This window comes from Clarias gariepinus, chromosome 1 (genome assembly GCF_024256425.1).
Source record: "Clarias gariepinus isolate MV-2021 ecotype Netherlands chromosome 1, CGAR_prim_01v2, whole genome shotgun sequence".
Taxonomy (NCBI): domain Eukaryota; kingdom Metazoa; phylum Chordata; class Actinopteri; order Siluriformes; family Clariidae; genus Clarias; species Clarias gariepinus.
In genome coordinates this window covers 37,155,703-37,172,492 of record NC_071100.1, presented here as the reverse complement: position 1 = coordinate 37,172,492, position 16,790 = coordinate 37,155,703, and the positions used below count along the sequence as shown (strand labels likewise).

Below are 16,790 nucleotides of genomic sequence, written 5' to 3'. Positions count from 1 at the left end.
AGCAGACAGAGTTGGCGACCATGCTTAAGACTCTATCAGTGCTAATCCTTGAACTTCTGACTTTATGATCAGTAACCCATAACCTTTGATGTTAAGTTGCCACTGCCTTTTTCAGTGTTGGGCAGAAAAGAGGGAAAAAATCTCAGCATGTACAGCATGTCCGACTTTGGGTTAATCAGGTCTTCTTCCGTTAAACCAGGAACAGGCCTTTTTGAGGTTACGGTAGAAACTGACTCATCAAGGTCTGGACAGTTAAACACTAAAAACAAACAGACATTTCGTAGTTCAGACTTCAGCTTTATCAGCTACTCTATATACCATCAGATTTATAAATATTTGGGCTAAGGTTTATTAAGTAATCTACATTGAAATTGATAATAAATAGATATATTTAAAATGCAGACTTCTAGCTTTGAGCATATTTACATTCGAATCAGGTCAACGGTGTAGGATTTTTAACACACCTATACACCTATGGCCAGGTGTATGTTATTACTTTGGTTGTCTAAAAAACTAAACAAATTCATAGGAGAGATAGCAAATAATAAAAAAAAACATAAGGCATGGACAAATAATCTATGCAATATGCTCTTAAAAATGCACTGCTCGCGCTCCGGGATAGCAGAAAATCCAGGTTACAGAAACCAATTGTGGTGGGCGACCAATTTTTTTAAAAATCTTACAACAGGTGGCCGGTCAAGAATACCCAGGGGGTGGGTATATCGCTGTTAAAGTCAACAATCAAGAGAAGTGGTCTCAACAGTAAATGCAGCCAATCTACCACTAAATATATAAACCACTGGTACAGATGATAAGCAGGGAAATTAAATTGTAATTTCTTTGAAGAAGATCTAAAACAAGATCTGTTGCATTAAATCCACTCCTGTAGAAGAGTGAACAGCAAATGCGGGTCTAAAATGAACTTCTCTAAAAGATAAGTGTTCATGTGATTTTGATTATATAGTGTATTATAGAAATCTGTTATGCTATAATCCAGGAGGGAGAAAGCTGTTTGCGTTGTAAGGCACATAGAGACAGCTTATTCACTTGTTGGTGATCCATGTCATTTTTTAACTTTTTTTTTTTTTTTTGGCTTGTTCAGTGTCTAAAATTTTTCTTGTATAACTTTTTTCTCCCTTGATGTGATATGGGCTATTTAAGCAATATCACACGTGCTGTTGTACTGATTATCAACATGGATGTACTATCCATTGTCCTACACAACAAGCAGTGCCCTTGTTTAAGAGCTCTTGAGTGCTTGTGTGTTGTGTTTGAAGCTAGCTGGCTTCCTAGCTTGCCTTAGGCATAAATACAACAACACGGAGGCAATTTGGATATTTTGGAATCTAAGTTACTAAGGATACAAAGAGTTGTTTAGGATGACAACATTATCAGATGTGTTGCCTCGCTGAAATGCTTCTGAGGTAGTTGTTCTCTCCCCAGAATAGAGGACTGTACAGACTTACTTTCACCCATGCTGGGGCGAAAGAAGTTATTACAATTTATTAGATCCTTTGTCACATTCCAGTGCATTAATCGACCTGCATTAATCATGATTTTGAGTGTATGCACCTGGACATGATTTTCTGTGTCCCTACAGTAATTGCAGATTTCCTTATCAATATATATCTTTACACACCTAATCAAAACGTTTAGGAAAGGTATTACTTGCTGTAAAATATAGAAATGATGCTCTGAGCTACACCACAACAAAGTTTTAGAGCGACTTTGTTCAGCATGTCACTTTATATTACATTTAATAAGATTTGTATTTCTCTCTAAATTCAAATATACATTCATTCAAATACAGATGCTGAATAATTAAAATGTAAGATAGACAAAGGATTCCTGACATTCCCAACCAGATATTAAAAACAGACCTCCATTATTCATGCCAAAGCAAATTATTAATGACTCAGATTTATTGTTTAATATTCACGTGTCCACACACTGATAGAACAAGTATGCATGGATACCTATATCTTATTTACAATCATGTAGTCATCTTTAAAAACACCAGTCTTTACAAAGGAGGCATAGTAACAGAGAGCCAAAAGTCCAGAGGGCAGGATAGCAGCACATGGTGTGTGTGTGTGTGTGTGTGTGTGTGTATGTGTGAAGTGTGACAGGCCCAGAATTAGCATTAGTAGCTTCAAACATTTCTAGTAATTTTTTCTATTTTCTATAGCTAATTTCTATTATTAATAGACATCTATTCTCTGTAACGAGCCTGAACCTAAACTGAGCTGGAACATGTGTCGGATGAGACCAGAATAGGAAAAAAAAATATCATCTACACCACTGGTGATAATTCATTCAAAGGCATTTCAAATGACAATATTTTTTTTTGACTGGTTGATGCTTTGATTGCTCAAGTCCTGGCAGCCTAAAAGTACAAAAAGAATTATAGCCACGGATTTTGGCAGTTCATAGGCACAACACTAAAGTCTCTGCATGGAGTAACCCATAATCCCTCAAAAATGTGTACTATAATAATATTTGGAATGATAGACACAATAGCTAAGAGGGTAAACTACAGACCTAACTTTCTCTTTTTAAGATGTGTTGTTTATTTCATTGACTTACTGTATAAAAACATTGCCAAATTCTATGGTACAGTGCATCGTATCTGAGTATTAAAGGAACAGTTTGTAATTATTCAATGCCTCTGCAGTCTGTGTGGTCAGTCACAATGAATCAGTGAAAACACTGATGAGCCTTCTCTTTAATCTTTAGATGAAATCCCTCTGCTTAAACTATCAGTCCGTCATGAGTTGCTTTGTGGAGCATTGATCCAGCTTGGGTGGTTTTCCAGGCTGGAAAAATGTACGGAGAATAAAAGCGGCCTGAAATTAATATACTAGCCAAATCAGTCACATGGTAACATTGCACATCGGAGTTTTTATAACATATCTTTGAAATGATGCAATTATGAGAGGCGTTCAAGTCAAAATGGGACACAATCATGGGAGTAAAACTCTGTTTCTTCTTTATATAATCCACTGCTACACTAATGCACTAAAGCCAGCGTTTCACTAGTGTTTGGATACCATCAAGGTAGAAAGATTTCTTAGTACGCTAGAGCCATTATCAGACTGTCTTATCTGAAATGCTAGCCTCCCAGGAACTCCTTCAATGGCCTTTTCCTTTAATGGAAATACAGCTTGGCTTCGTTTTTGCAGGACAATGCACGGGACTGCCACATCCTCATACAGTCCTGTCCTTGCTCTAAGACATTTCCACATGTTTGGGTCATTTTGTCCTTTTGGGTCACATTGTATCCAAGCACCAGTGAAACACCGGTGGAATTGTGTAGAAGTGTATTAGTGTATCAGGAGATTATATAGAGACATACAGAGGTTTGCTTTCATAAGTGTGTTCTGTTATTTTGCACAATCAAAAGTCCCCGTTTGACTTGACTGGCCCTTGTATTATAGGTCTAGAGCTGCATTTAAACATTACAAACTGCACTTTAAATGTCCCTTACATTTGTTTCCTTTGATCTTTATCAAGATTGGCAAGAATTCTGGACCTGAATCTAGCTTTTATTTTGTAATAGTGTGTTTTGTCAGTTCAGTGCAGTCCATGGCTGTGTGTGTATGTGTGTGTGTGTGTGTGTGTGTGTGTGTGTGTGTGTGTGTTTGTGCGTTACTGCTCTATGTAGGGATCTGTCTCCCAGTCTGTCTCTTCTTTTTTCTCCTCTCCTTCAACAGAGTGTTGCCTTTCACATTCCTGATAGTGTTCACGTTGTGATCTCTGCTGAACACGTTGCCGTTGGCCGTTACGTTCACTGTGATCGTGCTCTCGTTCCCTTTCCCTTCCTCCCTTTCCATGATGATGGTGGTGATGATGATTATGCTGAACAGGCCGATCGTCCTCCTCGTCCTCCCCGTCCTCCTCGTCCTCCCCCTCTTCTTCCTCTTCCTCCTCATCATCTTCCTCCTCTTCCTCTTCCTCCCCTGCATGGTGTGTATGTGAGTGTATGGGTTGTATGTGAGTGGTGTGTGGCTGTGGCTCTGCACATGCAGAGTCTCTGCTCTCCAGCGTCTCTTGCCTGGAGAGTGTGCGCGCTGTGCGACTATGGTGGTGATGGTGGTGATTGTGGTGTTCGGTCCGTGTGGAGGAAGAGCGGTGGTGTATGTGCGGTGCTCTCCGCTCGCTCCGTAAGGCTCTCTGCTCTTTACCGGCCTCTTCCTGAGGATCGTCTTCCTCAGGCTGGTCCAGGCTCTCTTGCTTTTGCAGGCGATGGTGGTGACGGTGATGGTGGTGGTGATGGTGATGATCTTCTAGCGAGCTCTTCCTCTCACCTAGCGACTTGTCAGTCTTCTGGGCTCCTCCGGTGCTCTGGGTAAGCAAACACATGCACACACATATGCAAATGTTAATTAGTGATGAAACACAGAATGCACACCACTTTTAGCCTGAGCATGCATCTTTCTCCCACTCTGTCACTCACACTTAAATACAAAGCTGTAAAAATGATCAAAATATACACCCGGTACACAACACTCTGGTAGCCCTTTTCTACTGACAAGATTCTGGTGCTGGAACGATTCCACTTTTTTTCCCAGGGTAAAACAGCCAGTTTTTAGTGCGCAAAATGTGTTTGATATTATCATCAAAATCTTGTTTGTCTGGAACCAAGTAGCCATTAATGTAAGGCGCTTTAGAGCAGGGAAAGTTTGGGGCATTAAAACACAAAAATGCTAAGGGAGGACAAAAGGTCAATTTAATAATAAAAAAAAAGTTACTGAGAATTGATGTGACAACCTAATTAGAGATTACATTCCTAATGCTTTTAAGAATTTAACAGTTCGGAAAAGTTAAAAGCTACAAAAACTGGTATCTCCAACCTAGGTGTAAAAGATATTAAAGTATTTGACTTTCACTCGTATAGGTATAACTTTCCAAAAAAAAAATGAAATCCCTTGACCAGCTCCAGCACCATGCCAGGAGGGTTTCAGAGTTATGTACATACAAAACATGAGACCACTGCAAACCAGATCATAATGTTTCAGTCAGCTTTCTCACACTCAGTATCACCACATTGGTAGATTTATTTAGAAAGTATGCAGTTCATGTTTAATATTAAAATTCATGTGATCTTTTCATGTACCTTCATGTTCATTAAAATCAGCTGAACTGTAAAATTTTGAAATGAGTCTGAATGTAAGAAGAACTGACATTCTCTTCTACTTCTCCTCTCTAATCGCACACCCACACTCACCATAGACAAAGCTATGCATCTGTAGCCTCCTCAGACTGAACAAAAGCCACAGCAGGCAATAAAAAGATCAATATTTTTAGAACATAACGTACTGACACGCACACACAGACATACACAAAACATTTTTCAGTGTGTGTATGTATTCGCCCCTGTTGATCTTCCAAATTCTGCAACCTGGAACTGAACTTGACCGGGATGATCTGTCATAAATCTATACAAAGTGATCCTGATATTGTGATTTGATCAGTATTTACCCCATAGCTGTGAAACCTTTGAATCGGTTATTGTGCAAGCAATAGCTATGAGAACTCACATAAGTGGTTGAATGGTATCCACTCCCAATATAAATACATCTATTTCTGTAAGAACATAAAGTTTGGTGGGGAACACTTAAATAAACATCCTCATGCAGACCAAGGAGCTATCACAAAAGTCAAGACATGCTGCCAAAGCAATATAAATTCACCATTAAATGACAGTTTCATAGAATTGACAAATTCCTCCCTTTTGGCTTGAAAGTGTAACATGACCTATACAGTATATACAGTGATCAGCCCTGAAATTATCGCATTAACACTGATTAAAACTTGTATGTCAGGACCATAGCCAGCCAAGGCTGATTTATGCCTCTGGGGACCAAAGTCTTGCTGGAGAAAAAACAATGCAGTACAAATCACTGAAAAAATGAAATCTTGGCCTTGATAGAAAGGCCCCAGAGCACCCAGTGCACAACAGCCCGATGAACATGCTGTCCAAGGATGTCGTCCCAGCCTCCAAACTCCCCAGACCCCGGCCTGATTGAGCACTCATGGGACGCCCAATTCAGGACAAACAAATCTGATTCACGCAAGCCCCACCCTGCACTGCACAGCAACAAAAGGATCCACTGCCAATGTTTTGGTACCAGACCTCACAGCACATGGCAGAGGTCTTGTGGAGTCATGCCCCGAGGGGTCAGAGTGGCCCAGGTAGCACATGGGGAACTTACACAATATTGGGCTTATTATTTTTCATTGTAATGTTATAAAATGCTGTACATCTCTTCTTCAGTGCTGTTTCTTATCTGACCTGAATAAGCTCATTGCCAGGACATTATATAAGTTGAGAATATGGGGCACAAAGTAAGACAGCCCTGGAGGATAAATATATTTGCTGTCCCGAACCAGTCTATCTCAGATTCAAGAAGTTGCTTGGATACAGAAACAAAAGTCTAGTTGCCATGACGCAACTTCCAGACATATCTAAACAAACAGGATTGTGAAGGAAGAGGAATTCTTTAAATATGTCACAACTAAAGTTCAACTATTAATCACAGTTTCTCCATAAAATATCCCAAAATTTAAAAATCTTATGAGGTACCATCCCTTAATGTCATTACTCTTTTATTAAAAAAATGGAAAGAGCATTGCATAACCATATGTCTGGTAAAAACATTAGTAGTGAATCAACCCAAGGAATACTGAATACTAATACTGAAGGATCCATGGCTCAGATGAGAAGAAGCGGTCCCCAGGACAACTTTAGCACCGACACTCCAGACAGCTGAAATTTAGGAAACCATGCTGAGCCATATGAAAATCATGTAGGAGAGGTGCCAAATGTGGAAAAATGCTTGTGGATAACAACTGACTTTTTGGCATTAGCACAAAGCTTTGCTTTTGCCAGAAACATAACCCTATTCATCCTAAGCACATCACAATAGTGAAGCATGGTGGCGGGAGCATTAGGTGAAGATCTATGCTTGGCATCTTGGCTGCATCTTACTATTCTCCCTTTTTCCCAGCCACTTAGTTCTGGTGTTTGGCTTCCTCTGATTGATAGTTTATTTTATTATGGGTTATTATCAATGTATTAATGGCGCATGATGATATGATTAAATCCATTTGGGTCCAGACAATAATAATAATAAAAATAATAATAATAATAATAATAATAACAATAATAATGCAAAATGTAAACAAGGGCTTGTGAATGTAAATTCTCAGGCAACACACTGTAAACTCATAATTAGGGTCTGGTGTCATACAAAGATCTTATAATGATAAGGTTAAAAGTCAGATGAACAAAAAATGGGGAATTCTTCAGTGATTCTCAGAGTGACCCCATGCTGCACATAAGTGCCTTAAATCTTTCCTGTTACTCCCTATCTGTCTCATCCCTCATTTTTGTATCTTTATCTCTTCAGACCATTCACACTTCATCTCCTCTCCTCTGCTCCTGTCCCTCTCCTATCCCTGGTGTAAAAGCAGAATGATGTTCGGTGAGCACCTGCAGATGCAGACTGGACAGAGGATCAGGAGTGGCTGATTGAGCGGCAGTGAGTTTGTCTAAGAGAGGATTGGCCGGAGTGCAGCTGGCCGGGTGTGTGGATTTCCAGTAAGCTTCCAGATAGTCAGCCATGTGCTCACAGGCGTCCTCTAACTGGTTCTCATCCAGGATGATGTCGAAAAGTTCCTGGAAAAAGACATGGAAGGTAGGGCATAAAAGTAAAAATGATTAATGGAATAATAGAAGGGAGGCAGGAAGCACCGAGGAGGGAGAGAAGGTAAAAAAGAGAAAAGAGATAAAATAGGAAGTTAAGCAGCAACAAGAGTAATTTATTAATATTCTAATAATATTTCTTATTTAGGCTATTATATATTATTTCCCTGAATCAAGATATTGCACAAGCCGGCTACTATCACAACAGCATATAAACTTTTCGGGAAAAGTGTACCGTCTGTTTTTGGGGTATGAAAATGTGTGTCAGAAATAAGGTGACCCATTTAGGAATTTTACAGAGCCATGTTGTATAAACTTAAAATCAAAAAGGGAACTTTAAAATTCTCAAAGGTTGTAGCATACATAAGGCTGAAACTAACACGAAGACATTTCAACTATCCCCTCCCCCTCTAGGGGTGCGTGCTATAGATAAAAATAGCAGATTTCAGCCTGGGAAAACCCTTCACATCAACTTTTTCTGTAATATATATATAGTTGTGAGAATTGCAGGCTTTCCTTTTTTTTTTTGCATGCATGCATGCATGCATCGCAACCAAAAGTAAAGTCTAGTTTCAGTGAAAACTAAAAAATTGCATCAGTATTGGGAATGGTATCTGAGTATAAAATGAACTGACAATCGCTTATGTTATTAATACATATCCAACAACTTGGTCAACATTTCACATTCTCTGTGTGAGAAAATGACACTTGTTAGGCATTGTTTTAAACAGCTTTACACATGTGGGACAATACCAGAGGGAAAAAGCAAATATAAACATTTCTGCATGATTTTAGTGAAATGTTGAATATTTGTGGCATTTTAAAGTGTCATTATGCTATACGCAGTACTGTAATAGCCTATTTTATCTAAAATCTTTATTTTATTTATTTTTATTCTACACAGCCAAAAAAATAATAATAATTTGTATTTAAATGAGCTAATACTATCAATTTTAATTTTTAAATGAGCTTTTAATTGGAAAATACAGAAGGCCAAAATTATTGCATTAAGCAAAAACAACTAAGGATGTGGTTAAAATTACTGGAATTGGGTTGAGAATTTTTGAAAACAAAACATTCAGGGAAGCTGCATCATGACAGTAGAAATAACAGCTGTGGTTAATAGCGAAAGTAAAAGCATTTTCACATGCTCAATACAACGGAACCTCTCATGATTGTTACTGAACAGCTGGTCATAAGAAAACCACTTCTTAATGGGACTAATCAGACAAAAGGCTGCAATTTGCTAGGAAGCATAAAGATCGGACTTTGGAGCCATGGGAAAAGGTCATGTGGTCTGATGAATCCAGATTGGGCCTATTTTAGATTGACCAGCAAGTCAGAGTAAGAAGCAGAGCACATGAAGTGATGTACCCGTCATGTATAGTGCTCACTGTACAAGCCTCTGGGGCAGTGTTAGAAATGTAATGACGATGCAAAAGATTGTTGAAACAAAGCTTTAGTGAGTTTCTATCATCATTAAAGCTAAAGGCTTTCCAATACAATGTTGGTGTGTGCAACTAATTTTTTTGTTTTTTGGCCAGAGTTCTGTCCTAGCCACTTTTAATTGTTGTTATAAATTGTGATGCTCTACAAAAGGCACATACTTCATGTGTCAAAATTGAAGAATAACAAGGTAATTGGATTAAAATTACTTTTCCATGGTGCAACGAAAATGCTTTTGCCACTATCATATAAATATATCGCAAGCTCAATACCCAGGTGGGAGTGTGGCGTACTCGCACGCCTATGGTGACACTAGCAAAACCTGTGCATCTGTGAACTCATGCAAGCTGAAGGGGCAGCTTGTGCTGTCCTCTAAGTGTGTTATGAAGGTATCTAGAGACGTGTGAGCAGCAGTTAAAAAGATGCGGTCGGTGGCTTCACAAGCATCAGAGGAAGCATGTGTTAGCCTATGCCCTGCCTAAGTGGATGCTGTCACTGATGTGGGAGTGCTCTAACAAGACAGGTGGGAACTGGACACTGACCAACAGTCCTGACCAAACCCAGCACTAGGCTATTGTTATAAGCACTGCGTGTTAAAATGAAGTTAAAGTGAAAAATACCCCAGATTGGTTTGGTCTTAAAACAATGGTCCTAAAAGTGATAATTCAGTGTCTGTATGTACAGTACCAGTCAAACGTTTGGACACACTTTCTAATTCCATGGTCTTTACTGATTTTATTTCTTTCTACACATATTGAGATGTGCCTATGTAAAGCCTTTATAACGGCTCCAATCTAAAATTCTGTTAATTGTTAAATTGCTAAATTAACTTCTACTCTGAGCAGAGATAGCCAGGTATATCATGATGCTTGATGGATTTTGCAAATGGACTTGACAATACTATTCTTGCAGGACTTATTCCAGACCAGCTGACCTTTGTGACTTAAAATAACTGACTGTTGTTGTTGTCACTTAATTACCTAATTACATATGTGTTATTTTATAGTTTTGAAATCTTCAGTATTGCTATAGATTGTAGAAAATAAATCACCAAACAATACACACTGACTTTGAAGGGGTGTCCAAACTTTTGATTGGTATTGTATAAATCACCTGGTCCATACTTACCGGAGGGCACTGAGCCAGTTTGTCTGCTGCCACCATCTGCACGTTGAGGTGTTTGGCCTGAGACTTTCCTCTAGATTTGATTAATCTCTGTAACACCTGAACACAAACACAATATCAGTACAGCAATGACACAATATGAACACATCACACAAATCATTTAGTGGCGTCACTGCTGTCTAATCTCTGCTTTTTTGTATTAATGTGTATGTTATCTTCCATTTATTAATTATAATGATATAAATATACAATAGATATAGTAGGTAAATATATGAATGCAGTACAGTTATTTTAACTCATTTTTATAAATATATATATACTACTGTATTTACATCCTTGCATGGGACATAAACAGTAAGATTTGTACATGCCTATCTTGCTTAGATAATCACTGTAAGTTTTTTTATGTCTTGCAATCCTGTTGAACCACACATCATAAGATTGAGACTGGATGTACCGAGAGAGAAGAGTGTGTGTTGGCTATATGTACGTGCTTCAGTACCTTTGGAGAGGCGATCTTGACATAGACGATGATTGGTGCGAGCGAAGTCTTGGCCAGCTGAGAAGGGTGGTTTATTGTGTCTGCGTCCAGAACCACCAACTGCAGTGTGCGTGCGAGCTCAAAGATCCTCTCAATCTCACTCTGTACCTCAGCTGCGACACACAGAGAGTGATACTATACAATCATGCCAGGAAGTTATTCACTTAACTTTTGCCAGGTTTTTTTTTATTTTTTTTATTTACTGTAGTTACAGCAGTAAAAAGCAACGTTATTATATTTATTAATGATTTTTTTTTCTTTCTTGGCCTGCTTGATGAGATAAAGCTGTACTGAGGGGAATTAATTTTATAGTTCAAAGGTTACTGGCTATAAAGGTTGAAAACCTCTGATCCAGTAACAGACTTTGCACAAACTAATAGTTTTTACATTTGAGTAAAGCTGCTCTGCGCAATAGCTGACAAAAAATATTTCTATGTCTGTTATTAATTACTGAATAAAACTACTGTAGGTTTGGGGAACCTGGTGTTTTGTGAGTAATCCTATATACAGTATATGTGTTGTGTTGTTTGTGTGTGTGTGTGTGTGTGTGTGTGTGTGTGTGTGTGTGTACGGTTAGGCTTTGCGTGCTTTTAGTGTGTGTGCTCAATCGTGATTGTACAGAAGATTGCCAGGAGTGCAATCAGTAGGTCATGCTACAAGGAATGTCTTTGATCTTAATCACGGCTCACTAATCAAGCCAAACTAACAATCATAACAAGCTTCCTGCTCCCCCTGTCTGCCGTTCACACACTTCAGTGCGTGCACCTTCCTCATGGGAGCTGGGCTTAATAGTCTTTACTCTTCGAATGATAACATAGATGAGACATACCTATGAATATAAGCATATTTAAATTCAGTATTTATTATTTATAATAATAGGTTACAAGATAATAACATGTTAAATGACGAGTACCTTTACCTTACTGCTAACAAAAGTACTTAATTTGAATATGTCTTATATTGTCTTATATATGTCTTATATTATCATGGCAACCGATATATCGATTACCATTAATAATTGGCTCTAAAATTATAACAAGATATAAAAAAAAAAAATGAGAGCTAAAACAGAGAATTAAATAAGGTCATTTATTTTGGTATTTTGGTTCATCCACGGCACTGACAGATCAACAAACGACAGTTCTTTTCGCACCCTGGAGATATATCTGTCGTTTCTCTGGCAATTACTTCAAATTGTCGAGTTGTCAGCATCATTTACACACTATGGGCGATTTGGGAACGGCAATTAGCCTAACCTGCATGTCTTTGGACTGTGCAAGGAAAACGGAGTACCCGAATGGAAACCCACCAAGCGCAGGGAGAACATGCAAACTCCATGCACACAGACCCTGAGGCAGAAATCTCTCGACCCTGGTGGTGCAGGTGCCAAATTAGCTGATAGCCAGTTTTTTTTTTTTTTTAAATATAGTGTATATTTGGGTTGCATAGGCTGGTCAATATGTTCACTTTCTGCTGCTGCTATGGGGACACTAACTAGTTAGGGTGGTGGAAAAAAACAGTGAGGAGGATGGTCTGATTGTAATTCTATTTGAATTCTCCAGTCAACTGCACAATGTATAAGACAATACTTAGGAAGATTTTTGATGAATTCAAGAATTCAAGAAGAATATCCTTTTGTATTTTATATCTTTGTTTGCTTATATCAGTGTTTGCTTTAACCATGGAGATACCAGTCTAATCTAGTCTAGTCTAATAGCCGATGAGTTTTTTAATCAGTTCGACTGTTTGACTAGTAAAATTAATATTCAGGCAAGCCCTTATCAAGACGAAAAAAAAAAAAAAACACAGTAAGAGAGAGACCCCCACATACTGTATACTGTACAGTAACTGCATGTTGTATGCTTCCTACAGAATATATTGTACATGTGAAGCACTTAATTAAACTAAAGAATAAAACCTGTTGCCTTTCTGAATCTTATTTTTAGACACATAACTTACTTTTACCAAACACAGCACATAAGCATTGATTTTAATCAGCGTTTCAGCGCTGTGAGACTCGAGTGGCCCGTGTAAAACACTGCCAATCACAACATTACAGATCTGTTGTGGATGCTAGTTAGTGTGAATTTCTTGAGTAGTATTTACTACGGGCCATTTCAGTATATGTTCTCATGAGCCAAATGAAACATGGCGTGACGCCACGTTTGTCCCACAGGCCCTGAATTTGACACTTGTGTGTTAAAACTCAAGGCCTGTGGGACAAAAGCCGTGTCCTATTTTCAAGTCTCGTTTTGAGGTTGTTTAGATAAAATGTCACTATCTTAACCTTGTTAAAAAAAAGATGGATGCAACATCCTTAAGAAGGCCATTGATCATTTATTATGGCATGCACACATGCTTTATGGACACTCATAAGCACTTAGGCCATGCACAATGGGAATGTACAAAGATAAATGTAAGTCTGAAGGCCAACACACAGGTACATAAGCTACACAAACACAGTCACCCCACACTCTCACACACACATGCACTTACCAAGATTGGAGCGCGTGTTGGAGCGTTCAATGATGGCATGTTTACTGGGGTTATTCAGGACAGATCGCTTTGCAAGAGAAATGTCTGCTGTTACCCGTGTGATTGATATCCTAGGAAGAGAGTGAGAAAAAGAGAGAGCGTGCGTACAAGACATTTAGTTAATGACTTCCCATAGAAAATTCTACAAGAGGACAGAAAGTGACACTGCAGTGGGTCCATGCACAACAGAACTGACCATAAAAAATATTAACTACAACGCAGAACAATTGCTTTTACTCTTTTGTTCTTTTCAAAATATAGTGTATTTGAAAAAACACACATTTATTATTCAAACTGCAACTGTGGTTACTAAAATGCAATTTTGTCAATAATGTGAACAAATTTTAATATGTAAAATGACTGTATTGTTCATAATTTGTTTTCATTTCAACAAACGCTTACTTCCCACACACACAGCTGTGTCTCCTATGTTTTTCTGTGCTGCACTGGGAAGAGGCATTGGTCCTGTTCCGGGAAAACACTCAGGCCAGGAGAAGGAGCAGGCATGCAACCCAGCCTTGTGCTTATGGTCCAGCATGGCCAATTAAGGCAATGAGACAAGACTATTTAAAGTAGCTCTGCACACATACACACACTAATACATAAACTACCCCAAAGAAGGACCAGTCAGGACAGGAGCTTTTCGAGAAAGAAAGAGAGAAGAACTTTGAGCAAGCTCTTACCTTCCCTCAAATCTGTGCTTCAGAAAGTCGAATAATGCTTTCTGCATCATATCTGTCACCTGTACAAAAAAATAAATGAGATGTGTGTGTAAACAAAAGGCAGTAAAAAAGGAATACAGTAAATTGCCACATCATTCTACCAGCATTATTATTGAAGATGAAAATTGGTCATTATACAGTACATAACATAACAACTGAATATGTACATCTATTAGTAAACTCTAATTAGACGTATATCTAACCTCCCCTTACTGTACATGTATCTATTTTAATGTACGACCGATTGATGATGGATCTATAGTCCAAAATTGCACCAGATGTTCATGCGGTTAATCTAACTCAATTTCACAAGTTGGCACTGAAACCAACCAGTGGTCGGGAAAATGCCCACAATTTAATAAAATGACTGGAAATCCTATTGCGGCACAACTAATTCTGGCAAAGTTTATGATGTTGGATTTATAGTCATTATTAAAGAATCTGACCTCATAACCCTTGAGTGAGGGTCCCACCAGGACCACAGGCCTCATGGAGGGCACCACGTCATAAGGGGGGATGTGCTCAGTCTGGAAAGTGAAGGAAAACATGTCATTCTCTGTCTCTCCCACACTCGCTTCATGCCCACCCACTGGCATACATGACACACTGACCTCAACTTACATCACGTTCAGCAGGGCTATTTAAAACACACCATATACCAGGGTTAACCAATCCCAATTCACTGGACTATGTGATCTGCAAATATAAGGGGGTTTTCTATCCCAGACACACCAGATCCGGGTTTATGTAGTGCTTTATAAATGTTCAATCATTTTCAATCAAGTTCAAAGCTTTATCCAGAGTTGCGGGGAGCCTGGATCCTATCCCAAGTGACATAGGGCAAAATACGAGGTACACTCTGGACCAGGTGCTAATTCATCACACGGCACACACATTTACACACTCATTCACTCATACGGGCAACTTGGGAACGTCAATTGGCCTAATCTGCATGTCTTTGCAATATGGGAGGAAACCAGAGTACCCGGAGGAAACCCATCAAGGGAGAACATGCAAACTCGGCTCCTGGAGATAGGTACAATGCTAACCACTAAGCCTCTGTGTAGCCCAAATAGATAACGTTACAAAAAATTACAAATGTGTAGAACACTGAGGTCTCTGGAATTGGGATTGAGAACCACTGTTGTATAGCCACAACAAATGATTTTAGAAAAGACATGTCATGAAAAGCAGACTTGGCTACATGTGCATAGTATTTTGCTCTCAGTGTTCAGTATTAAATAAAGCAGTGAGTCCACTTCAACAACATGTTAAGAACCGTAACATCTAATTAACTTTCTGTAATTTAAGATTACATTTGGTCTTCATTTACAGCTGCAAATGAATCCTCTTAATTAAGCTTCTCAGCCTGAAAGTGGAACAGAGTAAGTAGGCTGAGACTGATGTCTGGATATATAATGTGCTCACTTTACTGGTGAGTAAGACAGTTATCTAGGACAGAATAGGATATAATACATAAGAAACAATGGGCCCCATTTATCAAGCTGTAAGGAATATATCTAGTTGTAAATAATCCATAGGAGCATTTCCTTAAAAATTAGATATTAGGAAAGTCGTGATTAACTTAGATAAAGGTGCTTATCCTACAAAACAGCCTGATTTCGAACATTTTAGGCATAAATTTGGTTTACCAATGTTGGTACAATCTTGATCATAAAACATAGTTAGCAAGGTTTGGTACGGCTCAAGAGTAATCAAACCCTTTATTCATTCTCATGGTCCTTAGTTGGACAACAAGAGATTCCGAGATAGATGGAAGAATTTATAACATGTATATCCATGTTGCTGTTAACTGGTCAATTCATAGCAAATTTTAATATGTAGGTACAATATAGTTACTTTGTACTGTAGGTAAATCGTATTTGTTTTTACATATATTGCAGACTCTTAATTGATTACATCATCATATTAAGTACATTGTACTATTTCATTGTTAATGCATAGTCAATTAGGGCATGTACCATCACAAAATCTCGCAAAATTTTGACCAATAATTAAAAAAATATATATATTTAAAAAATGTGTTTATCTGTGCCTGTGGAAAATAAAACTGCTGCAGTGGCTAAGCTGCATTATTAGAAGATTTTGAACAGTCTGCCATTAAGAAGCAATTTCGGGTTTGCTTTCGGTGGACCTTTGTGGTCATCATTACAATACAAAATAGCTGTGGGCTTGGTAATTTATAGATGATTAGCATTCCTCAGCATATCCACCCAACTACAAAGAAATTCAGCATTACTTGGAGGATTGTAAAACTGCCAGCATGTTTTTTTTTCTATTTTTAGTTTGGCCTAGCAGAATTTTTCCACACAGAAGTAGACATGCAGATTGATAAATAAGGCACATATACCACAAGTACTAAAAAAGAACATACATAGAATAGATCTTCAATCATGTGATCATACTTTATTGTTTTAGATATATTTAACAGTGAAGATGATCACTTTAATCAATCAGGAAAAAAAACAGCTGAACATCACATATTTAATCAAAGTTTACAATCAGTGCATAAGACAGATCACAACATACACATGCCAGTCAAGCAAGAGGGGATAGAACAGCATTTTGTAACACAAGTTTGAATGGGAACTCGAGTTGAGTGGTAATGCAACTGATATATTACATCTAGTGCTGCACAATTAATCAAGTTAAAATTGAATATGGAGAATATGGTCCTGTGCAATATACATGT

The 16,790-nt window shown here is 38.3% G+C and overlaps 1 protein-coding gene across 6 annotated transcripts in view; it reads right to left on the bottom strand.

The window, feature by feature from the left end:
* Positions 1-3,322: 3,322 nt before the first annotated feature.
* Positions 3,323-16,790, bottom strand: part of cacnb2a (calcium channel, voltage-dependent, beta 2a) — a 73,522-nt gene continuing 60,054 nt past the window's right edge. For all 6 annotated transcript variants that reach the window (XM_053493523.1, XM_053493545.1, XM_053493529.1 and 3 more), the window contains 7 exons: positions 14,524-14,604; positions 14,039-14,097; positions 13,317-13,426; positions 10,782-10,933; positions 10,283-10,378; positions 7,496-7,681; positions 3,323-4,344 (listed from right to left, as the gene is read on the bottom strand). In XM_053493523.1, coding sequence (XP_053349498.1) covers positions 3,649-4,344; positions 7,496-7,681; positions 10,283-10,378; positions 10,782-10,933; positions 13,317-13,426; positions 14,039-14,097; positions 14,524-14,604 — 1,380 coding nt within the window. In that variant the 3' untranslated portion in view covers positions 3,323-3,648. The remainder of the gene's footprint in view (positions 4,345-7,495; positions 7,682-10,282; positions 10,379-10,781; positions 10,934-13,316; positions 13,427-14,038; positions 14,098-14,523; positions 14,605-16,790) is intronic.